This window comes from Mastigoproctus giganteus, chromosome 4, assembly GCF_048544385.1.
Source record: "Mastigoproctus giganteus isolate SK-2022 chromosome 4, ASM4854438v1, whole genome shotgun sequence".
In the NCBI taxonomy this organism is placed as follows: Eukaryota; Metazoa; Arthropoda; class Arachnida; order Uropygi; family Thelyphonidae; genus Mastigoproctus; species Mastigoproctus giganteus.
In genome coordinates, this window is record NC_143578.1 from 90547682 (window position 1) to 90575406 (window position 27725).

General features: G+C 35.5%; 1 protein-coding gene across 1 annotated transcript in view; it reads right to left on the reverse strand.

Moving 5' to 3' along the window:
* LOC150086899 (cyclin-D-binding Myb-like transcription factor 1) overlaps positions 1-27725 on the reverse strand; it is a 189403-nt gene that overhangs the window by 25443 nt on the left and 136235 nt on the right. The window contains exons 11-13 of the mRNA XM_090371671.1: positions 23393-23475; positions 14722-14937; positions 3890-4140 (exon numbers count right to left, since the gene is read on the reverse strand). Coding sequence (XP_090227797.1) covers positions 3890-4140; positions 14722-14937; positions 23393-23475 — 550 coding nt within the window. The remainder of the gene's footprint in view (positions 1-3889; positions 4141-14721; positions 14938-23392; positions 23476-27725) is intronic.

Sequence of the window (27725 nt, forward strand, 5' to 3'; positions counted from 1 at the left end):
TGTGACTAGAAAACGGAAGCCAGCTGGAGTTGTGAACGTTAAAATCACCAAGGAAAATTACCTCACTGTTAGGAAAGTTTGACTGAAGAAAGTCAAGCTGCAAGTGGTTAGTGGAGTTGGGAGAACAGTAGAGACAACAGATGAATTTGACACAATGAGGTAGAGAGATTTTAAGCCAGAGAAGATCCAAGAGAGGAGATTCCAAATTGCCAAGTCTCTGACAGGGAATATCAGAACGACATATGCACAAGTACCACCTTTGAGGCGAAAGGAATCATACAGCGAATAATTTGGGCATCGGAGATGAGCAGCAGCTGAATCAACCGATAACTGAGATTCTGTCAGAAAAAGTCATGGGGTTTGGCAGACTGGAAATGGACATCGTTGAGATTAGAATTGAGACCACATAAAATTGTGAAATGAATTAGAAAGTGCTTGGGAGGTTTAGATCTTTTCGCAGATAAGCTTGCTCTATTAGTTTGACAATTCATGGTGTACTGAATAGTAAGAAAAAGTGGGGTGGGACATGCTGTATGAAGTAATGAAATTTTTGGATATGGCGTACACATGGTAAGAATATATCCAGATACTTGACATAACGTGGCCTCGACAATGCTCCCCGCATACACACTACTCGGACTCCCTCCAGTCACTATCTGGCAGAGTAGAGGTAGCAAGATTATACACTAGCTGATCCGGAAGCCTCCTAGAGAGTTACCAATAGGTTCGGTCCGGTATACTAACTAGGGGCCGGCCTGCGAACACCGTTTTAGAGCTGTACTCTCAAAATGTAAGGAATATTGGATCTCGCCACGACGTTCATCATAACCTCAAAAGTCATCAATCATACTGCATGATGGAAGAGATAGGGAAGGGTTGACCGGAACTTAGCTCTAGAGACTAAACATGGGTTCCTCCACTAAGCAAAGTGGTGGTATTTCACTGGTTGATGAGAGTCATCTACCACCTAGTACTGCCTAGTAACATAGAGGGGCGGCGTTCCTCCATGTGGTGTGGGTGCCCCACCTCGACCCCTGCTTACGTTGGTTCACACCTGGGTGGTCACCCACCATGTACTTGTGCATGGAGGTTATACCCAAGATTACTAACAGTCCCACCATCGTGAAAGTGCAAGCAGAGGATTTGACTGTCACAGACCGTCCGGACTTCGCCGAAATTAGGTCCACTTGACTTGAGTGTCACCTGAATATCAGTTCCATCAGCGTTTTAGACTCCCCGGTAGCAAGCACAGCTTGTCTGGCATATCTGAGAGAATGTCTGTGACAACCTCAAGGACCAAACTGGTGTACTCCAATAAAAAAAAAAAATCATAAATTAAAAAGAAACTTGATAGGTGACATGCCAATTTTTTTATTACAATTTGGGGTGCTACCACTGCAGAGTTAAGCACATGTTTTTAGTTCTGTAATGGACACTTCATTTTCTGTAAGCTGGCAATGACTTAAATAAGACCGATGCATCCCTGTCAAAGTGATTACAATGGCTCCCAAAACTTTCTTTTGTATTATTTTTCTTCTTGAAGTGGATGTCTACATTTGCATTATGGTTAGTGCATGGGTGTGGAGTCCATGCTTTATGCCAGCTGCAGTTGTGTTTTTTTTTTAGGTACGTGTTGGCTCCCGCTGGTTAATGAACTAACAAATTTTAAAAAAAGATATATAGAGAGGCATGTAAACTAAATGAAATTTAAATTTACTTTAAAATAATTTTTAATAAACTTGTTATTAATTAAATCTTAGTTATTTATAAAATATGCAGAAAGGTGTTTCTTGATATTAACATCAGGTAGTTTCAATAGAAATCCATTCAGAGGATGGCACTCAAGAATATTTTATTCCCCCATGCTACATATCTGGCAGCAGGGTAGAACATAACTGACTGAGTGCATCAGTTAGGAATATGTTTGAGAGCAAGTAATCAGCTACATGATATGTGGGAAGTCAAATTATAATGTCTAAGATTCCATATTCTGCTGATGTCCAAACCTAACCAGCACATTATTCAGTTTTGGGGTTTAGAGGGCTGTCATCCTAGAGTGTAGGTGGTTTAACTATTCCCACTACTAGAGGAGTAATATGTAGTAACAACACAAATCCAGGAGTTTAAAGCTCAAGAAGTCCATAAATCAGGACTTTGGATGCCATATTTACTTAGAGAAGAGCAAAAAAAAAAAAAAAAAAAGTTGCACATGAAACTATCTATACAGCACTTGATGCAATTACAATAAAACCAGAAAATTTCTTACACAAGAGTATGGCTGGTGACAAAAAAACATGGCATCACCATGTTCAGTTCATTCAAAGAAGTTAGCATGCAGAAAAAAATTTTCATCCCCCCCTGGGAAAAAGAATTCAAGGTCCAACCTATCTTATTCAATTACCAAGGATCCCAGTGTGTGCACTTAAAGGAATCTAGAATTTCCAGAAATACTGTAATGCCTGTGTGTAACCATTAAAATCAAGATGTGCACAAGCTTGTGTGGAAAGGATGAGGTCTTCCTTTTCATCACAATACTCACCTGCATGCAGTGAACTCAATTGAGAAACTGTTATGTAGAATGAAAAATCTCTCTCAATCTCTGATTTCCATCTTTCAGTTTCTGAGAAAAAAAAAAAAAAAAATGCTCCAAAGTGATGACTATGTCAGTTAGTGAAATGCTGTGGGCTGTCTGTGATTGCTTTCATCAGTAGCAGAAGGAATTATAAGAAAAAAACAGCCTGTGCTTGGTGAAATAGTGTGATGCAAATGTGATCAATAGTTAGTATTAACTTTAGCAAAATTTTGAAAGGAAACATTTACCATCTTCATATTCCTTCTAATATTTTTTTCAGTCTCTCTCTTTAAATGTATTAAGACTTGCCTCCACAATGGTAGGTGGAAATTTATTCCAACAATCGGTTACCATCTGGCTCAAGAAAATTTCCACACAATCTATTCTGCAACCATACTTTTCAATTTAAAATTATGATCCCTTTTGTGTGTCACCTGAGAAAGAGTAAAGATTCAATGAGCATTTAGTTTACTCAATCCTTTTAAAGAATTAATCATTTCAATAAGGTCTTCATACAGATGATCTTGATTAACAAGGAAACTAATTTTAATCTTTTTTGTATTTTTTCAACAGAATTACATCCCTCCTACAACACGGTTTCCAAATTTGCATTTACTATTCAAGACATAGTCTAACCATTGCTTTATACAATGGGATAATCACATCTTTTATCTCTTCTGTTAAAGTTCTTGTATACTGATAGTATATTCCCACTTGCTGGCCTAGCAGTTTGTCTTAACTGCTCAAGAGAATGAGCTTCATGTCATATGGCATAGTCAACCCAAAGTCTTTTTTCATTATCAGCTAACTTGAGTTTAGTGCTGCCTAAATTCTATGCTAATCCTGGGATTACTGCTACCCAAATGTAGTGCCATACATTTATGAATTTTTAACTTCAGCTCCCATTTTTCAGCCTACCTGAATAATTTATCTAGATCTTGTTGAGGTAACATATGCTAATTAATGTCATTATCCACCTCACCCACCTTTTTAACAACCAGAAAATTTAGACATTATATAATTTAAAGTAAATGTTAGAAACAGGAAGCCCATAGCAATGAACCCCATGGGATCCCACTCATAATATCAGTCCATGAAGTAATGGTCACTTATAACTGCTCTTTATCTCCTATGATTTAACCATCATCTCTTTACCCATATTAAGCTAACTCACACTTGGTGTGAGTTAGCTTACCAGTCACAGCAAGGGCCACCAGACAGGTTTTCGTTGAACCCAACTCATAAATTTTATATTTTAAGCATAAACTTGGAATCTAATAATATAAGTAAAAAAATATATATATACTGAATACTCACAGTAACAGCTTGGATAATTATTTGACTTGGAGATAGAGAAGCAGTTAGTGGGATGGTTGGCTGTGTAGCATGTGTTAATAAGAAAGTCTGAGGATTAGCTGTTAACTGAAGCCCTTGGGGTAAAACTTCCAGTGCTTGAAGTACAGGAGCAATACCCATGGAAGGCACAGTATGGGTGGAAAGGTCAGCAGTGTCTATGGCAGTGGTAGTAACTGCTGTTGTTGCCAGCGAAGCTACAGTTGTAGGCAAACCTGAAATGATTTTATTCATTTTAAATATGTTTTGCATTGATAGCATAATTATCTTAAGCCAAAGAGCTCATGCTCTCTGGAAATGTAAAATTTATATTTAAAAACAGTACTCAAAAATTATATCTCAAATAATTTGGATATAAAATCCAATTTTGCTCTGCATTATAACTTATTACTAGTTTAACAAACTTAAATATTCAAAGAAAATTGTAATCATGGAGGCATTTAAACCTGTCTGTATATTGTCACATATTTCAACTTTTTTTTTTTAAAATAGAAAAAAAAATATATAAAAGATGTAAAAAATCCTTTAAGAAAAAACAAAAAAATAAACAAAAATAAAGAAACAGAATTCATCTTTTTATCCATTGTAGCAACTTGCCCTTAATGCCATACTGCTCCAATTTCTTCAGTAGTCTTCCATGTGCTACAGTAGCAAAAACTTTACTAAAATCCAAGTATATGATATCAAAATTATTCTATGCATCCAGTTTCTTTGTGACCACATCATAGTATCAATCAAATTTATCAGACAAGACTTCCCCTTAACATGCTGTGTCTGAATTATAACTGCAGTCTTGTCTAGATGATCCTGCATCGCTTCCTTAACTAGTAACTCCTATATTTTGCCTGGAACAGAAGTTAGACTAACAGGTTTGTAATTACCAGTGTCACCCTTTGATCCCCCTTTGTGAATTGGGGACACATTTGCACACTTCCAGTCCATGGGGATCTCCCCTGAGTCCAAGAAAGCCTTCATAATTATGGCTAAGGATTTGCTTACTTCCTTTGCTGCCTCCTTTAATATAACTTGATAGATCCCATTCACCCCAGGTGCCTTCCTTATGTTTAACTTCAAAAATTTCTCCTCCATTTTGCTTTCAGTTATTACAAAATCACTTAACTCCCTGTTAGAGTTTGATAAACTTATGTCATTCCTCTCCTAGAATAACTCCTCATGTGTGAATGTAGATGCAAAATACTCATTCGGTCCAATCTGATTCATCCCTTTCCTTCTAGAATTTACAAAGTAAAGAACTCTTTGCAATTTTTCTTTGCATCCTTTGCCAAAGATTTCTCATTTAGACTGGATTTCAGGCAGTTTTATTTTAGCCAGCCAGTTATAAATTGCTGTAATAAGTTCCCTACATGGGTGGTAGAGGCTGACAGTTTGGAGAAATTCAAAGGTCAGATGGATAGTTACCTATGGGAGGAGGGAAATGCAGGAGGGAAGTTGTCTCTTTCCTTTTCTTTTATTATTTATTTATTTAATTTTATTTTATTATTATTTTATTTATTTATTTTTTTGGCTGGTGCAGCACAAGCCTTAGACTTCCTTGCACCATATGGCCATTACTAATACTAATACTTAGGGAGTTACTGAACATGTTGTGACCACTTGCTATAATGGTACATATGGTACATACAGAATCCCTAAACTTTTTGATCACACATCATATCTAGCACCTGTAAAATGTAAAGTTTTGTTTTTAATTATTTAATTAGCTAATATTAGTGGAACTAATAGAAGGGCCAAGAATTCTGAATATATTTAATTTTATTCTATTCCAACTCTCTCTTAATGCTAAAGAATACAGATAAATACAGATAGCAGTTATCTATAATTTGAATGTAGTGCAATATTTAGGCTTAATCATAAACATATCAATGTCATGTTACATTCAGAGCAGCTGTTAACTCATATTACATGTGTAATATGGAGTATGTTTCTTTTTAAAACATGTTCTTTACTGATTAGTTTGAATTTAATCCATCTTAGTCTTTTCAAATGATATTGGGCTACAGAGATTGCAGTTAATTTTTTGTGGGACACGGCAAGTTATATATGTATACTCTAAAGCAGTGTTTATGTAATTTTGTGCTTTTTTTAAATTTGGTTTTTTTTATTTATTTATTTATTTTTTTTATTTTAAACTGCACTTAGGTCATCCCAACCAAAAAAAGTTTGCAGCAGGCACTATCCCATAAATTTCATTTTACTAAAAAAATTAAAACTAATTTAATAAAACTAAAACTAAAAACTAAATTAAAACTAACATAATTTGTGGTTCACATTTTGATATTTTAATAAATAAAAATTGTATTAGTAACTGAAGTTTTTGACTCTCATACATTTTTTTAATGAATTTGAAAACAATGCCACGACACATTTAGTAAATTTTCGATTACAAAACAGGACTCTATTCAAAAAGCAGCAGATATTAAACTAGTTTTTAAGGTGCCAACACACACATATATATATATAATAAAATAAAAAAGTGAAATGTTCAGGAAGTCTGTAAGATACATCATATGTTAGTGTCACAAATCAGTACATTTTCAAGTTGATAAGATGTACATTGTGTATTTCATGTGAACATCTTGAAGTTATTTAAGAAAACTTTCAGTTGTTTAAGAAAAATATCTTTATAAAGACAAAAAAATTATACAAAATGTACAGTTTTGATCAAATTTCTCTTACAAAAAGCAGGGAGGGAGTGTCCATTTATTGTGTACTATGTTAGTCAGAGTGCACCAGTTCATATGTTATGCTATTTTAAGGCCTTTATTGTGTATTTTGCCTGTATACATGTGTATGTGTGCTCACAGGTTGATTTTCATGATAGGGAAACTTTATTCATTCCATCTGAGATCAGCAACAATTCTGAAGGAAGAATCCTTTAAGAATTTCTTCAATGGAATTTGAACCCAGACCTCTCTAAATAAGTGACATGTGACAAATCCACTTAATTATCACAAAAGCCCCAAGCAAATGCACTTAATTTTCACCTCTCCTATCATAATTTATGATGCTTAGAATTTTACAAAAATATTAAATATATAAATACAGTAAAACACATAAATCTTGCATCCTCAAGACACAGCACATGCCAGATTTTTTAAAATTCCAGTTTTCTAAGTACACAGCCTAATTACATTCAGGAATAATTTGTATTAGGTATATACACTGTCCTACCATTAATATCTAGACACCTGCCTTTAGACAAAAAAAAAAGAGCTTTTATTGTGTCATTTAATATTTTGTGCTGAAACCTTTTGATTTTATGACGGCCTTCAATCTTCACAGCATACTCTCAAACAACTTTTTATAAATGTCAGGTGATATGTTCCTCCACTCGGCCTTTTTCTTTGGGAAATCTCGACATGCACGTACCCGACAATCCAATACATCCTAAATATGCTAGATAGGGGTTCAGATCAGCACTCTGGGCTGGCCAATCCAACTTTTCCTCAAACCACTCTGTTATGACTCGAGCAGTATGGCATGCCGTGTTGTCTTGCTGATACAGGTATGGGCCTTCCTCGAAGTATTGACATAATGTTGGAAGTGCATAATTGTCCAAAATATCCTGCTATTGCACAGCATTCATGGTTTTGTCGATAATGACTAATGGGCCCATACCATGACAATGCCTCCATCAAACTTCATTGTTGGGAGGAACTGTTCCCCCTGGCATTTGCCACACCCAGGAATGGCCATCAGATTGGTAGAATGCGAACCTCGACTCGTCTGTACATAGGACTGTTTTCCACTGCTCTACAGTCCAGGATTTGCACTCCTTACACCACGTTAATCAGCATATAGCATTTGTTGAGGTGATCAATGGCTTGTGAACAGCTGCACGACCATTGTAACCCATACCATGGAGTGTCCTTCGTATTTTATTAGTGCTGACATTAGTCCCAATACTTTCACAGAGGGTTTGTGTAACTTGAGACAATGGCACAACTTGAGACAATTGGTGTACCTGGTCTGCCTCCACGGGGCGAAGTGTGGGCAACGTGTGGCCTCAGCAGAGGCCTGGTGGCTAAATGGCCAGAAGAACAACGGTACACAACACTACTCATGTACAGTATCCATACACTTTTAAATCTCTGGCCTTTACAGCATACTGTATCACACAACAATGTAAATTACGCGGAGATGGGGGAAACCCCTGGTGCTGTTTGACCACAAACACACTTTACACTATGCTGTCACATAGAATGTGCATTCAGCAAAGGAAGTTTTAGATCTTACAGAGAATATGATTATGACATGCCAGCAGCACTCACAATTCTTTCATGCTGTAAATCAGAATGGTATTGATGTCCACTTTTCCAGAAGAATAAATCATAACTTGTGTAAGGAGCTAGGGGCAATTTATGACTCAAAATTTGTGACAGAAGTCTCCAGACTTCTGTTGTTCCATTCAAGAAATAGTGTCACTCTGAAGAAAGTCTTTGACCATGTAAATTCTTTGAGGGAGGAAAGTTTGTTGGGCTCCTTGAGCTTTTTAATGAGAGAGAGAATGATTTTAAGATCTCTGTTACATTTGCTTTTGTTTATTAATCTTATTTCTTAAAGAAAGATGGGCAAGAAACACAAAAAGAAGTCTGGGTTGAGGGTTTTTGAAATACTCATATATTTTAACAATATTTTAATACAAATTACGAAAAACATCCAAGATTCAGAACTGTCTGGAGCAGTTTTTTTTTTACAGAACCATAGGGTTTAACGAGATCTCAGAGGTTCTACAAATGTTCCAATAATTTTTTCTTATTGAATTTTATTTAATTTGTGTACATGCACTACTGTTTTTAATCTGTTGTTATTTAATAATGGAACTGATGGAACAATTTGAGTCACTGAAAAAATGGGTGCTTGTCCTCGAGAATAATGCATCTGGGAGCTCGTCAGGGACTCAAGACTCCAGCAATCTACCAAGTGATGCACACTCGATTCGAGCCTCAAAACAGAAAAACCAAGTGGAAACTACTCTGATTAAAAAGAACATTGTTTTATTAGGAGACTCCATTGTCAGGGAAACGGGGAATATTTTTTGTAATAAGGATAGGTGGAGTAGAACCAGGGTATGTCTGCCGGGAGAACATTGTTTTATTAGGAGACTCCATTGTCAGGGAAACGGGGAATATTTTTTGTAATAAGGATAGGTGGAGTAGAACCAGGGTATGTCTGCAGGGAGCAACTATTAATGATTGTCAGATTTTAAAGGGGGTAAAGAGAATATTATTATTCATGTGGGGACTAATGATATTAAACGTACACGATCTGACGATTTGTTGGAAAAATACAAGACCATGCTGAGGAAATGCCACGAGCTAGGCCACAATGTCTATGTGTCTGCAATTCTGCCCAGACACGATAGGAGGGATTATATGTTAAAAGCCTTGTGGATTAACTCAAGACTTGAAGGACTCTGCAAGGCTTTAGGGGGGAAATTTCTATCAGCATGGCCCACACTTGTAGATAGAAGGAATTTGTTTTGTAGAGACGGGATACACTTAAACAAAGGTGGTGCAAAAGTTTTTGCCAGTATTATTGAGGATACCTTAAAGGTTCAGGGAAACTGCTAGTTAGGGGGGATGCGGGTAATACTAACATGCGTTTATCTGATATCGGTCAAAGTAACTCTTGCACATACCTCAAGAGTTCTTATCTGTTTCCCCAACTGGACATATTATCTAGATGTTCTGGGGGCAGAAATTTTTCAAGTGAGTGGGTAGCTAATGCCAGGGAAGAGAGCCTAAAAAACTTCAAGGGTTGTGTTAGGGTAGTTAAATATACAAGAACAGTAAGTCTTAATTGTTTATATAGTAATGTTAGAAGTGTTGTCAATAAAATGAGCGAATTCGAACTGCTGGTTAAAACAAGTAACGCAGACATAACAGGGCTTACGGAGATATGGTGCCACCCGGAAATTGGGGATGATGAGTTTCAGTATGGCTTGTATAATGTATTTAGGAAGGATAGGGTAGATAGAAGGGGTGGTGGGGTAATGCTTCTTATGAGAAGCAGCCTGAGTGCGACGATAGCTTTCCCGGATTCAGACGTTTCACATGCTAGTATAGAATCTGTATGGTGTGAGATAGTTGGAAACAAAGATATAATGCGAGTAGGAGTAATCTACAGACCAGGTGATTGTGAAGATTATGACGAAAGCCTCTACATGCAAATGGAATGGGCAAGTAAGCGTCAATGTCTTATCTTATTATGGGTGATTTCAATTTGCCTCATTGATTGGAGTAAATGGGAAGGAAACTCGACATGGGGAACAAAATTTTTAGATCAACTAGATGTCTGTTATTTGTATCAACATGTCAGGGAAAGTACTAGAGAAAAGAATATCCTAGACCTCATCATCACCCATGAATCAGATGACATAACATGGCTGACAGTAGAGGAACCAATAGTAGGAAGTGATCATGGAGTTCTACGGTGGATGATGATGAGAGAGGTAGCAGTAGTAAAAGGCAAAGGAATGGGTTTTAATTTCAGAAAATGAAATTATGATGCCTTAAGGTACTACATGGCCTCTATTCACTGGGTAGATATTGCACAGAGAATGAATTCAATTGAACTATGTGGTATGCTTTTAAAACATTAATGACAGATGCCTTGAATGCATATTTACCATTAAAAAAATACTCCACGAGGAGGGTTCCACGTTAGATGAATAGTGAAGTTGCCACATTACTTGAGCAGAAAAAGGTGGCATGGAAAGGTTACAGAGCAATAAAAAGTATTGAAGCCTATAACAGCTACAAGATGATCTGTAATAGAGCCACATAAAAGGTTCGACAGGCAAAGGCAGTTTATGAGAAATCACTAGCAAACAGAGCAAAGAGGGGGGATATGGAATTCTTCATGTATATAAATGCCAAGAAGAGCAGGACAAACCAGATCGGATCTTTACGTAAGGGAAAGGGGATAGTATTAAATACACCAGCTGCTGTAGCAGATGAACTCAACAGTTATTTTGCATCGATATTTACAAATGAAAAACCTTTTGTGGCAATGGGAAATTGTGGGAACGAAGATGAAAAATATGTAATTAATGATATTGAAATTTCGCAAGATTATTTAATGAAAAAACTTTCAAGCCTACAGGGCAGTAAGGTTCCTGGAGTTGATGGAATATACCCTGTAATCTTAAGGGAGGCAGCAAGTGAGTGCATTGAACCATTGAGGCTAATTATACGAGCATCACTAGACTCTGGAGAGATTCCATTGGACTGGAAAAGTGCCAATGTATCTCTCATACATAAGGGTGGCTCTAAGAGTGAAGTGGGAAATTATCGATCTGTCAGTCTGACTTCAGTGGTAGGTAAAATCATGGAGGCAATGATCAAGGGTGGAATTCAGGATCATTTGGATCGAATTGAAATTCTCAAGGATACTCAGCATGGTTTTGTAAAGGGAAAATCATGTTTAACAAATCTGGTTCGCTATTTTGAAAGGGTCACTCACGAGCTGGATTTAGGGAATAATTTCGACATTGTTTATTTAGATTTCAGCAAAGCTTTTGACTCAGTCCCACATGAGTGGTTGCTTTATAAGCTGGAACAGGTTGGAATCACTGGGAAAATCCTTAGATGGATAGCAGGATGGCTTCAGGGCAGGAGGCAGAGGGTTGTGATAAATGGCTATTCCTCAGATTGGGTTGATGTAAGAAGTGGGGTTCCCCAAGGATCAGTATTAGGACCACTGTTGTTTTTAATTTTCATAAACGACATCGATGAAGGGATAGAGGGCGTGATGCTAAATTTGCAGATGATGTTAAAATTGGTAGAGTAGTCACTGTCAAGCTGAGCTTCTTTAGAGAGACCTAGATAGACTTCAGGAATGGTCAGAAAAATGGCAGCTATGCTTTAATCCAACAAAGTGTAAGGTATTACACCTGGGAAACAGTAATACTAAAATAACTTATTCACTTGGTGGAGTTCAACTAAACCCAGTACTGGAGGAAAGGCACTTGGTTGTTACAATACGATCAGACATGAAATTCTCTGAGCATTGTAAACAGGTTGCAAGGAAAGCCCATGGTGTCCTATCGATGATCAATCGAACTTTTACAAGTAGAGATAGGGACGTGATAATTCCATTATATAAGGCTTTTGTTAGACTACATTTGGAATACAGGTGATCCCCGCTTAACGCTGATAATTCGTTCCGGAAAAACAGAGCGCTAAGTGAATCCTCACTAAGCGAGCTCCGCATTCCCATAAGGTAACATATGTATTTGTAAGTTGCGGTCGGTGCCATAGGATATTTCCTAATCAATAATAAACGGTAGTGAAAAGATGCACAAATGTCGGTCAAAATATTTAATATTCAAATATTTGTACATATAAAATATTCTGCATTACATACGTAAATAGTTAGTACATATACTTATGTGGTAACTATTTACGTATCAAAATTAAACTTAAAATTCCAATTAAAATCATGAATTTAACTGATCTAAATTGATTTTAATTGATTTAATTTAATTGATGAATTTAATCATGAAAAATGTGTCGATTTTGGGTTGAACTTTGGCCCTCTTCTAAATAAACTAAAAGGGGTGTTAATTTTAAATCCCCCGCAGCGTTACCACCCAACAATAAAGTCACCCGATCCTTCGCCGCTTTGAAACCTGGCATGTTTTTTGCTTCTTTCAATATGAAACTTCTTTTAGGCATTTGTTTCCACAAAAGTCCTGCTTCATCTATGTTATAAACTTGTTGAGAAGTATAACACAATACCCCTCTTCAATAATTTTAACAAGTTCTTTTTTGAAAGTTTCGGCTCCTTGATCTGCACTTGCGGCTTCTTCCTAGATTTTAAATCTATTCAACCAGCCCTCTCCAGTTTTAAATGGTTCCACATTTGTTTTTTTAGGTGAGTTTCTTCAGATCATCATATTGGCTAATCTCTCTCTCTCTCTCTCTCTCTCTCTTTTTTTTTTTTTATTTTTTTTTTATAATATTTAACTTAACTGAATTCTGCATTGGACATTATCTTCAATAAAATTAGTTAAAATCTTTTCCATTTCAATCCTAATAGCCAGCCTAGCCCTAGTTGCTTGCAGTGGAACAGCTATCTTTCCTGCTGCTAAAATTAATTCTTTATTTTTTTATAATTGTTCTTACAGTTAAACTTGCAAGTCGTAAATTATGGCACACATCCGCTTGTCGTTGACAGGAATCGATTCCCTTCAAAACGTCTAATTTAATTTTCAAATTCAGTCTTTTTCTTACATTTATAGTCATCATACTGCGCTCAGATGTTGTTTTTTCATTCTTATCAGCCATTATTAACTCTTCTAAAATGTAACTGCGTTGGTTGCATTAATTACGATACAATGTTCAAGTAAACTGTCCGTTACGCACGATGTCTAATACTGTACTGAGTGATGACTAGACTTCGGATAAATGCATATAACGCAAATATTTCAAGCAATATACTTGATCATTTTTTAAAATGTTGATCTGGGAACTACGTAACAAGTAACTGTACTGCAATTAAATTAGCATGTGAGAAAATTTTACTGAGCGTGGGAAAATTTCTCAAGTCGGTGTGGGAAACGTTTTAATGCTGTTTTGCTATGCATTTTCAAGCTATCAACTCCATCAAATGAAACTATTTCGTTAAATATGCCAAAAATGCAATCTGTAAAAGAGCGTTATAGTCAGATACGGGTTATAATATAAGAACAGCGTTATAGCGAATCAGCGTAAAGCAAACCACGTTATAACGGGGGTCTGCTGTACTGTGTTCAAGTATGGAGACTGCACCTAAGAAAGACATCGAGCTTCTTGAAAGGGTGCAAAGATGGGTAACTCGCCTGGTGAGATCGGCAAAAGGGTGTCCTTATGAAGAAAGACTTCAAATATGTGGGTTGCAGAGTTTGGAACTAGACACCTTAGAGGAGATTTGATTGAGGTGTTTAAGGCTCTAAGAGGTATCAGTAAAATGAATGAATACAAAATTTTCAAGATTATAAATGATGCTGGAACTAGGGGACATAAATTCAAGTTATGGGGGAAATGTTTAGATTGGACTGCAGGAAGTTTTATTTTAGCCAGCGAGTTATAAATTACTGGAATAAGTTGCCTACATGGGTGGTAGAGGTTGACAGTTTCGGGAAATTCAAAGGTCATCTGGATAGTACCTTCGGGTGAGGGAAGCACATAGGATGATAGATTTAATTTCCTTTTCTTTTATTAATTATTATTATTTATTTTTATCATTGTTTGTTTGTTTGTTTTTTTTTTTTTTTTTTGGCTGGTGCAGCATAAGCCATAGGCTTTCTTGCACCATGCGGCCATTACTAATACTAATACTATTTTGAAATAATTTAGGGATCTGCAGAAAATTAAATTTTAAAAAGAGTTCCATAAACAAAAAAACTTTGAAAAGCACTAATGTAGAGATTATTACTTATTCAAAAGAAAAGTAAAAAGTTTTAGATTTGATTTTTGACTATTCAAACTATAACATTGGGCAATAAAATAAAAATAGAACAAATCAATATTGAAAATCATTTAAGCACAGAGTTCATACACAGATCATTTATACACAGAACTTAAATTCTATCTAAGTTGTTTCAACTAATATTTCAATGTCCTTCAGATATGGTTATTTTAAACCCTGCAAGAAATAGCCAAAAACATCTCTTTCCAAAATGGCTATTTTTAAACTTAAATAATGAAAAATAAAATTTTTTATTATTTAAGTGGGCTTACTTTTGTACAACAAAAGTAAACCCATTATATACTCCATGTTATACTTACCAGGTGTACTCGCTGTTACAACAATTCCAGTTGGAGATGGACTAGGAGACAAAGTAGCTGTTCGAAGAATGGCAGGTTTATGCCTGGTTAGTAGACGAGACTGCTGTATAGCAAGTGAATCCGTTTGTGTATCTACAGATGCCACAGTTGCTGTGGCAGCATCTTCTTTCATTCTGATTTTCTGAACATAATGTTCATACAGAAATTCACATGTTTCTGAAATAAAATACAAAATCATTTAGTATAACCACAGACTGCTTAAGGATAAAAATGTAATAACGATATCAAATAGTCCTACACTTTGTCAATCCAATCTGAAATAGTATAAGACCCATTCATTTTCTTTATTATGTTTATAGCCTTAAATGTTTGATTCTCTTTCAAACTAAAGTTTCTACAAGGAAATAACACAATAACAAAAACAGTCCTACTGCTTACCTGTACTTAATTTTGTAAAGCATCTCCAAACTCTAATAAAGTTAATGAAAGAAATGCTTATATGTACAGCAAGGATCAGTGAAGGAAACTACTCAGAATGACACCACAAAACCATTTCATTTGTTTCAATAACGTACAACCAAGAACTTCAGATATGCCCATTTCCATAATTTCAAAGAAGCCTGCTATATGCATTTCAAAAACTGATACTCTGTATACAGTTATTTTCATTAAAACACATCTATACATTCCCCTTTAAAAATCTGTCTAATCCTTCCTTAAATTTATTTAAACTACTCACTTCTACAATGCCAGATGGAAGTTTGTTCCAACAATCAATTACTCTGTGGATCAAAATTTTTCTGTATCTATCATGCAACCACTTTTTTTCATTTTAAATTTATGACCCCTTATATGTGTTGTCCAAGAAAGAATAAGGATGGCACCTGCATTTAGTTTACTCAATCCATTTAAAGCCTTAAATATCAGGCCTCCTCACATGTGCCTAGTTTCCAAGATGCTGTAATTTTCAAAATTGAAGTCTTTCATGGCAAAAATATCCTTTTGCACCCTTGACCAATCTTGTTGCTCTTCTATGCACTCATTCCAACAGACCCACATCCTTCCTAAATTGAACCTTCCAGGGAATTCTTGCATGCAGTACTCAAGGTGTAGACTAACCATTGCTTTATACAACAGGATAATTACCTCCTTATCCCTGCTGTATAAGGCATTGGTTAAGCCACACCTTGAGTATTAGTCTTTTTCATTCTCCACTGTCAATGTGGTACCACACAACTGGTGTGTTATTCTGGGATTACTGAAATCCATATGCAGTACTATGCATTTAACAATTCTAAACCTCAATTGCTGCTTCTCAGTACAGATTACTTCTCTGTCTAATTTATCTAGGGCTTTTTGAAGTAACATATGCTCATTCCTATCATTAACCACCCTGCCAACCTTTGTATAATCTGCAAACTTGGACACTAAACTTGGTATTTCTTCATCAGTATCATTAATAAATACTGAATCCTGAGGGACTCCACTAAACTCTACTAATAAAATTAGTCTAAGAAGAGCAGTAACAATTAATAACCACCCTTTGTCTTCTACCACTCAGCCATTCCTTTTATCCACAACAGTAACATGCCCTTAATGCTGCACTTCCAGTTTGTACAACAGTATTTCATGTGAAACAGTGTCAAAACCTTTAGTGAAATCTAAATAGGCGTATGATGTCAAAAATTTTTTTTTATTCAGTTCTTTGTTACTACATTATAGTAGCTAAATCAGATTGGTTAGATAAAATCGTTCCTTAACAAATCCATGCTGCAAGTGCAATATAACCATTCCTGTCAAGATGATCCAGCATTACTTCTTTGACCACTAACTCAATTATTTTCCTGGAAGATAAGTCAGACTTACAAGTTTATAATTACTCACTTTGTCCTTTGATCCCCTTGATGAATAGGGTAGACATTTGAATATTTACAGTCTGTAGGGACCTCCCCCGAACTCAGGGATGCTCACATATTTATGGCCAAATCGTTTACTTATACAGTGGATTCCGGTTATTTGGGCCACCGGTTAATCAGGGCAGCCAGTTATTTGGGACAAATCTTAAAAAAACAGAACCCAATCGAGAAAATAGCCAGGGTTTACTTCGCTTAATTGGGATAAAATGCCGTTTAATCGGGGCAGGAGACTGCAGCACTGGAGATTACCCTACGATTGTCTCCGAACTTACCATGTGGTTCGGTCGGATTTCTGGAGGTCACAACCATAAAATAATAAAAACAATTAGCAGTCACCTGTTTATTGGGCTTTTCTGTTAGTGCAATCTATCATAAACAGATAGTAAACTCGATCTTATTGAATTTTCGATAATACCGACAGCTGGAATTCCGTAGGTTATTATGGTGAAATTAGCATTAGTAGAGGCATATGATGCAAGAAAACAAGCTTATAACAGCATCAGCCAAAAAAAAAAAAAAAACTCATTTCACCCCTCCGTTCGTTCGAAAACCTGTCCAGCTGAGTTTAAATTTATTTAGGCTATCAACTTCCACAACAAGGGATGGAAGTCTGTTCCATCAACCAACCACCCCGCTGGCTAAAGGCAAATTTCCGCACATCTATCCTACATCTGTCTTTCCTCAATTTGAATTTATGCCCTCTCAGATGATTATTCTGAGTAAGAGGAAGAATCCCATCAGCATTGAGCATGTTCAAACCATTCAAGGCTTTATACACCTAGCTATCCATGGCAACCAATTTAATATTCTATTAAATTGGTTGCCATGGATAGCTAGGTTATTTCCATGAAATCTTCAATCATATAAAAAAATTAATTTTCACAATCTTCTCTTCATTCCTATTTTTAAAGCTTCTTAACTTGTTACTCCGTTCTCACTTGCGCGTATCGTGTTACTTGCAATTTGTGTGTGCAGAGTTCTTTGTTATTGATTACTTATCTTTTTACATTTTAACCCCACCCACAAATGTCAGCAAACAGAAATGTCAACTAGTTAGTATGTACATATTACAGTACATATTAATTATTTCGATTATCACGTATATCTCAGGTATCATTTAATTTTTTAATTGGTAAGGTAATAATGGGTAAATTTGTGCTTAATATATCTTTACTTTTATAGCCTGTGGATAATATTCCTCCTATTTTCGCTCATTAGAATTGCTGCTTGACAGAATTAAAATTCAATTCACAAACGTGATCACAATGATCGGCGCTTACTACACATCGTATAGTGAACGGTACTTTACTGTGGTGAGTCCATCGTAACGTGATTTGATTGTACAGTGAACCAATTGTAAAGTTGGGGGTCCATTGTATTTTTAACTTCTTTTACGTGAAACTTCAGATAATTGGGGCAGCTGCTTAATCAGGCAAAAATACACTAGTCCCGATGTGTCCCAAATAACCTGAATCGACTGTATTAAAGAAAGTAGCAAAACAGATACTTGGAGGATTCTATCATTCCCAGGTACCTTATTTACTTTTAGCTTCAAAAATTTCTCTTCCACTTTCTTCTGAGTTATCTCAAAATCATTTAGCTCTGTTATAACTTGGTATACTTTTGGTGTCCCTATTCACATAAACTTCATGTGAATGTAGATGCAAAATATTATTCAGTTTGTAAGCAACTTGTACAAGTTCATCAATAGTTATGCCATTCGTATCTAGTGGACAAAGTGGTATAACCCTTTCCTTAAGGTAAGTGAAGAATTCTTTACTACTTTTTTTTTTGCATTCTTAGCCAAATATCTCTTTTAATCTGCTTGCCTAACCTCCTTAGTGACTTGATTAAAGACTAGTTATTTGCAATCAAGTCTCCAATGAAGAGAAAAATAAATGGATGCTGTTTATAATCATCCCATACATTTTCTTCTCCAACATCAGTCTCATAAGTTCGTCTGACATTCATTTAGGAATAACATTGAGCAGTATTTCTTAGTTGGTATAAAAAGCCTAGTAACTTCTCCAATTACTTCCCTGAATGTTTCTGATTTAAAATTTACAGTTGATAATGTTAGTTGGTCATTCTGAAAACGAATTTAAAAACGCTCTAAGAAAGCTTTACAAAAGCAAAATACTTTCCCTTTGATACCAGTTTTTCTTTAAGTAAATTCCACATTAATATATTATGATAAATGCCACCTATTAGCTACTTTGGCTGGAGATTGTTAATACATGGAGTCACTGCAGATAATGAGATTCAGAGTGTTGCTTTCTCTTGTTGCCTCTCTAACCTGCTGATATAAAAAATGGTCATCCAATAAATTCAGAAAAGTTCTGGTACTGTGTTTTTTTTTTTTTTTTTTTTTTTGGTTTTTTTTTTTAGGAGCATTAGCAACTAAGGCCATATTGCTCCGGGATATGCGGTGGTCATTCCATGACCTTTCCGCATCCTCCGCATTTGGTGGTGACGGGCTCGAACCCCGGTCTAATCAAGAAGCGTGTGCTACGCACTGCTGCTCCTTCCCACCTGGCTACGGAGGCGCCTTGGTACTGTGTGAGTGACTGATCCAAAAGTTCAATTCAATATCTGAAAAGTGAAAATCCTCCATTATAAGACATTCTGATTTACTGGTTCATTCTGTTTGTTTGGCCTATAGCAGACCACTACTCTCTTTTTTGTTTTCCCCAGTGCTTATGTCACATCAAACTGACTCAACATCACAATCGGCAACCAGGTGCCGTACCTTAGATTCTATGTGCTTCTTAACCAAGAGTATAATTCTCCCCTTCTATACACATTGTATTCACTGTATTCAAATTCCACATCCCCTATGTCCAAATGGCACCATGTTTCTGATATCTCTTTAAAGTTATATAATGTGGATTTTTTAATGTACACATTATATGACTTAACTGACACTTCAAATTCATCAAATTTGTTTACTATACTTGTAGTATTAACGTGCATGTAAGTATATATGCACCTATGTTTGCTCTTAGTAACTCTAACAGAGACCATGTATTTGCATGTCCCATGATGACCCTTAGCAGGCCTTGTAATTCCAAACACCTTGCCTTCCAGGCTGCTGCATATCTCAACAGAAGCAGTGCAAGCATCATTTTCACCTCTGACTGTGGTTGCAATTAATCCATTAGTCTGTGTATCCCCTCCAAGCCAGAAGTTTTATATCCTGCCTAACACTGCCTCTATAGCATCAGTAAATACAGGTAGTTCTCGACTTTACAACTTAATTCGTTCCTAGAGCGCTCGTAAAGCGAGAATTTATTTCCCCATAGACATAGGGTTAAAAATAGGGGATACGTTCTCAACAATGAAATTAAAACATAGCCTGTAAAATCAAGCAAATTATAATAATAGAGAAATTATTTAAGACTTACAAATGTTAAAGAATGTTTATTCTTCATCATCATTGACTAAATGCACACTTGTCGATCACTCATTATTGGCTTGGCACTTGTTGGTTTGTTGCACAAGGAGTCGTCTTCTGTAGAAATGTTTCAAGAGGCATTTGTTTCCAAGATAATCTTTTCTTTTAATTATAAATTTCACGATTGCATGCATAAGCATTTTTTAACAGCACACACACAAATTGCAACTAACACGATTCGCGTGGAGTAACAAGTTTACGAAGCTTAAAAAAAAGGAATGAAGAGAAGATTCTAAAAATTTATTTATTTTTTATATGATTGAATATTTCAATCGTATAAATAACGTAATAACGTTACGTTATAAATAACGTTTCAATCCATAATAACGTAAAAACCACACAATTCCAACTATCATTGTTGTTATTTGGTTTTTTTTAGGAGCATTAGCAACTAAGGCCATATTGCTCCAGGGATATGCGGTGGTCATTACCTGACCTTTCCACATCCTCCGTATTTGGTGGTCACGGGCTTGAACCCCAGTCTAATCAAGAAGCGTGTGCTACGCACTGCTGCTCCTGCCCACCTGGCTACGGAGGCGCCCCATTTATCTGAGGAATGGGCAAAACAATCAGGTCATCTTTTGTACCCTTAAAATATAACCATTCTAGATCATTATAAACTTTTCCCCCTGGCAGACATACCCTGGTCTTATTTCACTGATCCTTTTTTGCAAAATATATTTCCCATTTCCCTGAAAATAGTCATTAGCAATACCTATAATACTTCCATGAGACTAATGCATTCTGCATTTGGGAATTTTGCTGTATTGTCTGCTGCATGAGTGAAGGCTCTAGCATTAACGTGGGCAGCTGAGTGCTTGATGAGCTCCTTGTTTTAATTCTTTTAAGGACATTGACCCTGTTCTACAAGCTCTCATATTCACTAATCAGAACACTAAATTTGCTCTTAATCTCCTCACAAGGAAAACACATAAACATCCCCATTTAGCTGTATCACTTTCCAATAAAGGAGGCTTCACAAACAATGAGCAACAAGTAGGGCTCATTGTAAAGTTCTGATTCATAGGAGAACTATCCTCAGCAGTTCTCTCCTGAGCCAGAGCATTCCATTACTTTGAGCTCTTTGATTTTCTGCTCTGGGGCATGATTTTAGCCTAAATTTAAATTAAAAATACTACACTAACTATTCCCAGGTGATGTACAGTAGTATGTTCTATGCTCATAGCTGCCAACTTTTGACTTTCAAAAAGCTGGAAATTCAGACATTTGTAAGCGGAAGGAAAACGAGATTTTTTTTCAGAAAAAGAGCAGGAGATTTTTTGAAGTGCACAGTGCACTAAAAATTAAATTTCACTGGCAAAATACATTTTATATTAAAATACAGCAATAGGATTGTTTACTAGTAGAGTATGTTTTCAAACTTTAGCTTACTTAACATTTTTCTGTCTGTGAATTTGTTTGAATATTCTATTAGACATCATCTCTATTAATTTTGATTGCCTCAAGAAAGATATTGTTACAGAACTTTGCCCTCTTCAGAAATGTTGAGTCAAATTTTTGTTCATAGCAATAGCTGTGCTATCTAGATTGGCTGTCAAGAGCATTTACAAAGCTTAACCAGAAAGAGAAGATCTGAACTTAGTTTTTGTTTTTCTAATTTGGCTAAATATTTTCTCAAGCTAGGCACTGCAGTGAGAAATTTTTAAAATGGAAAATCATAACTTGGGACAATTTGTTATATTTCAATGTTCCTTGACCACTGTACATCAATTTTCTTCTTTCATAATAGCATCTAGTAAGTTTTCACAATGAAAATGACAGAACCAATGCTGAAAAACATTATTTATTTATCTTTAATACACTTAGAAGTACTGGAAACTTGTCCTCAAAAAATTTTTAAAATTTTAAAATAATGCACTACCAACTGATAAAATTTGTGCTACCTCAGCATTTATAAGAATATTTTTCAATGGGAACTTGTGCACCACATAGTCACATGCAGCCATAAAGTACTTCCTTACTGAGCAAAAGAACAGAATCTTCTCTTGTTTTAGACTCTCCACAATCTTAGCAGTAGAAATTCCTGTCAGAATCATCCTTCTGATTTAATCTGCTATGGTAATCAATTTCCAAAATGGAAGTGGAAGATTTTAAAATGGCTGGTAAAATAAATTTGCACATAATATTCTTCAATATATCTAGAAGTAACATGGATAGAACATACCTCACATGGATGTGAGGTATGTTCAATGGTCAGATTTTCAAACATTGGCATAAAATTTAAAGAAAACAAGCAAATTGCTTTATTCAAGCTAGAAGAGAAAAACATGAAGACTTTGTACACAAGTGAGAATAACATGTCTAGAATTATCAGCTTGTTTGGCCTGTTTAGATTGCTTTCATCAGAAGTTTGCAATACAAAAGAATATCAAAGGTAAAATTAACAATAGAAACAACTAGAAATGGCTACAAAATGGAACATTAACACTACTAAAATGGAACAGTAACACTACTGAGAATATGCCACATTTTACAACAATATCTCTGACTCTGACTTTTAGATTCTCAGAATTCAAATCAGCGATAGACCAAAAATTCCTGACCATACAACAAACACATAATAATAATAATGTCAGAAACTGACTACAATTTTAACCAATAGCACTCAAATTCTGAAGAAAAGCACTCAAATTCTGAAGTAAAGTTGTGCAGTACACAAAGGTACATTGATAAATTAGTGTTTAACTTGTAAGACAGAGTTTTTAAGAAAATTCAGAACTATCAGTGATAATAAATTATTGCTTTTCAACAACATAGTGTAATTCATGTTCCTGTCTATTAATGCTTAGTCTAGTCCACGTAATGTTCTGGAATAGTTATGGGTTCTTAATGTTTTGCTTCTGTCTTATTTAGTACAGGCCTGCTTGGATATTTTTACTGAATGTCTCTTAGCACTACAAAAATTATTTGGATGCAAGGTAATGTTCCAAAATAAACACACTCTTCTTGAGGAAACCTATGTTACACAATAATAAATGCTATACTGCTTCTCAAATACCACTGCTGTCAAAATGAAAATGCCTTCTGCTACCTGTCTAAAAATATCTCATTCTATATCTAATGATTATGTGCTCTTTTGACATAGTTATCTGCATATATTTTTCACATAGTTATCTGCATGACCAATGGGTTGTGTAATAAATGGATAATCCACATATTCAATGTAACTGCAAACCTACCAATCTTTTTGAAAGGAAATATTTATTAATACACTTTCTAAAAAAACCCAATACAGAAGTATTTTTCCCTTTTCCACCTTAGTTTAATTACATTTATTTACCTTGAAAGGTTAGTATATTGGCATTTACCACATGTCTCTTCAAGGTCCACCACTTGCCTCGCAGCCATTGAGGAGAACGAACACTAAAACAAACAAAAATAATCCCAATGAACTAACTAAAAATGTATGCACATGTCTTTTATCTTTATTAAATGTTTACATTTTTATATTATGTTTATATTTATATTAAAAACTAATATTAATTTCAATATATTTCTTTTTTTATAGATCTTTATATAGTATCACTGACTGGCCAAAAATTTTAGAACAATCTCAGTATCTTATAGGACCTCCAACATATCTAAATTACAAGAGTGAATTACTATAATTTTAAGCCAGTAAACAGTAATAATTTCTTTGGGTATTTCATTGATGAGGGTAGATAGACTACATCTAAACAACATGTTCTAATGCATCCTACATTTTTAATGTTCTAATGCATCCTATCTTGAGATTGGGAGTGATGGAAGGTGATTTAATTCACCAGCATGCTCCTCAGAGCATTGACAAATGGATATACATGTAGTTTAATGTTAAAGGTGGCTATCTTTTTCATGTAAAAAATTAAGCATTGCAGTGATTATATGATATGATAAATTTGTAAGTTATGTATAGTCTTATATATATTGATTTTCATGTAGTACCCAGTTTCTGTCTTGATTGCCCAAGTGGCATAAAAAGAAGAGATAAGTGTGTTTAACCATTTTTATTATATATTGATGTAATTTTGGTATTTAACTATCTACACATATAAAAACTGTCTGGTGAATTCAGATAACCATCAACATCTTTATAAAAGATGTTTCTCCATACTGATTGTCATAAAAGAGGCTACTTTATATAAAGAAAAATAAAGAAATTCCTTGCACCATATCATCCCTCCTATCATGCCTCGTCAGGACAATAGCCACATATACACTCCGACATAGCTTGTAGCATTTTTTTCAGCATGGCACTATATTTATCCAACAAATCTTCAGCCTGTGTACACATTTAAAATCATTAGACACAACATGAATGATAAGGCCTTCTTTATCCTTCCCCCATAAAATTTTATAATCTGTTGGTATTATCAAATTGCTCCTAGCAGACACACCCTAATTCTAGTCCACCTATCCTTATAAAAAAAGTTACCCACTTCCCTGGAAATGGAATCTCTCAATAAAACTAAAATGTTCTTTAACCATATCATTATTGCTACAGTTAAAGTGAATTATTTCTGTTCAAGTAACTAGAATTGTGAGGCCCCAAACAAGTTCCCAGTTACATTTGTCTCAAGGGAAAGTACCAATTTCTTAGTGAATCAAATTCATCTAGCAATGAATAAAGTTTTAATTTGAGATTGGTAACCCCTTACATTGGAAACAAAGAAAAGAATCATCAATTGAGAGAGAGAGAGAGAGAGAGAGAGAGAGAGAGAGAGAGAGAGAGAGAGAGAGAGAGAGAGAGAGAATGATTATCAACTAGATCAACCTTTGAATACATGATATAGGTTATGTAAGCAATGAACTCATGACTCCCACAGGAAATGCCTACAGCCATTTCCGCCTGAGTCATCATATCCTCAAAGTATTCAATGTGCCTCTTGTAAGAGCTGTTATTAAGGTAAGAATTAATTTTATAGCATTTAAATCAAAAAAATATATATAATAGTTTACATGATACAAAACAATGTAAATTAGCAGAATTAGGTTTAGAAAATATGAATTAAATTTACAAAATTCAAATTATGGGGTAAGAGGTTTAGACTGGATTGCATAAGTATCTACATGAGAGGGAATCAAACAAGTAGTTTATTTTCTTTATATACAAGAGTGAATATGATATTTATTAAGCCACTGGGAGAAGAGGGATGCAAGTTATTTGTAATACATAACAGAAGCTTGTTTTACTGTGGTAAAACAAGCTGCTATTCAAGCGTGGCCACACGCTATGTTTATCTAACATGACCACATGGTACCATTCTTGATTTCCATATGTAACGTATTTATTTTAATAAACTAAATGCAACAAGGCATAATATTTTAAGAGTTTAAGATTCTATATCTATATAATATCGGTGTAGATACTCTATAGATAACTCTTAAAGAAAAACTACAATCGTAGTGTGAAAGGCACCCACCAATACATGGGTTGTGCAATACATGGAAACTCATTGTGAAGGATGAGCACAATATGAGTTATAGATGAAATGATGCCTTTCACACTACAATTGTAGGTTTTCTTTAAGAGTTGTCTATGGTGTATCTACATCAATATTATATAGATATCGTAACATATTTATGTATTCATAGCTGAGGAAAAGTCACACACAGTGTCAAAAGCTTCTGTAAGTATTTCATTTTATTTTATACTTAAAAGAAGTGAGTGCAGCGAGCAGGAGGAAAACCCCCTAGTATTATTATTTTTATTTTTATTTTTTTTGCTGTCTTATGTAGTAAAAGCCTTGAGCTTGCACCATATGGCTAATACTAATATTAAATAAAGATAATAAAAGATACATCTGGCTATAAATTATCATTAATGTGTATAAATGTAATAACAGGCTCTCATAACAGATATCTAATTATGAGTCACTTCTCCCAACAACCCTACTACCCATCTATTTTGTTTACTTTCTGAACAGCTCTACATCCTTCTTAAAATGAGGCCTCCAGACCTGTATACAGGTCTGGAGGCCTCATTTTAAGAAGGATGTAGAGCTGTTGGACCACACCTTGAATAGTGGCCTGACCATTGCCTTATACAAGGGGATAATCACCTCCTTATCCCTGTTAGAAAACTTCCTATATATCATTGACAAGATACCATGAGATACTCTTGCAGACTGTCTGCACTGCTCAGAAAACTTCATATCTGCCTAAACAATTACCCCCAGGTCTTTTTCATTCTCTACCACTGTCAGTGTGGTACCACAGAGTTGATATGTTATTCTGTGATTACTGCTTCCCATATGTAGAACTTTACATTTGTCAATGTTAAACTTCATTTGCCACCTCTCAGCCCATCTGCTCAACTTTTCTAGATCCTGTTGCAGCAGTGTACTGTCATTAGTGTCATTAACAACCCTGCCAACCTTCGTATCGTCTGCAAACTTGGACATTAAGCCTGCTTTACTATCATCAATATCATTTATAAATACAGAAAACAACAATGGACCCAACACTGAACCCTGAGGGACTCCACTAATAACATCAGTCCATGAGCAGTGTCCATTCATTACCACTCTCTGTCTTCTCCCACTCAACCATCCCTTTATCCATAGCACCAATTTGCCTCCAATGCCACACTGCTCCAATTTGTGCAGCAGTCTTCCATGTGCAACAGTGTCAAAGGCCTTTCTAAGATCCAAATATATGATATCAAAATTATTCTTTGCATCCAGTTCTTTTGTGACTACATCATAGTATCCAATCAAAATAGGAAGACAAGGCTTCCCCTTAACAAACCCATGCTGTGTCCGAGCTATAACTGAAGTCTTGTTTAGGTGATCCCGCAATGCTTCTTTAACCAGTGCCTCCATTAATTTCCCTGGAACAGAAGTTAAACTAACAGGTCTATAATTACCTATGTCTTCCCTTTGATCCTCCTTTGTGGATTGGGGTCACATTTGTACATATCCAGTCCATGGGTACCTCCCCTGAGTCCAGGGAAGCTCTCATAATTATGGCTAAGGGTTTGCTTACTTCCTTTGCTGCCTCCTTTAATATAACTGGATAGATTCCATCCACCCCAGGTGCCTTTCTTGTGTTTATCTTCAACAATTTCTCCTCCACTTTACTCTCAGTTATAACAAGATTATCTAGCTTACTGCCAGAGTTGAATACACCTCTGGAATTCCCTTCCCTGAATAACTCCTCATGTGTGAATATTGATGCAAAATATTCATTTAGTTGGTTAGCTACCTGAGCAGGATCATCAACAGTTGAACCATCGATATCAAGTGGACCAATCTGATTCATCTCCTTCCTTCTAGAGTTTACATAAGTAGAGAACTCTTTGCTGTTTTTCTTTGCATCCTTTGCCAAAGATTTCTCGTAATCTGCCTTCGCCTGCCTAACCTCCTTTGTAACTTGGTTACAGACCAGCTTATATCTATCATAGGCTTCTAATTTATATGTATCCCATGCATTTTTCTTCTCTGTCACATGTCTAATTAGTTCATCTGACATCCATTTAGGCCTAAATCTTGAACAATATTTCTTTGTTGATATGAAAAGCCTAGTAGCTTCCAAGATTAATTCTTTGAATGCTTCCCATTTTGAATTTTCTGTTGGTAACTTCATCAGTTGGTTCCACTGTATAGAATTTAAATACTGTCTCAGACCACCGT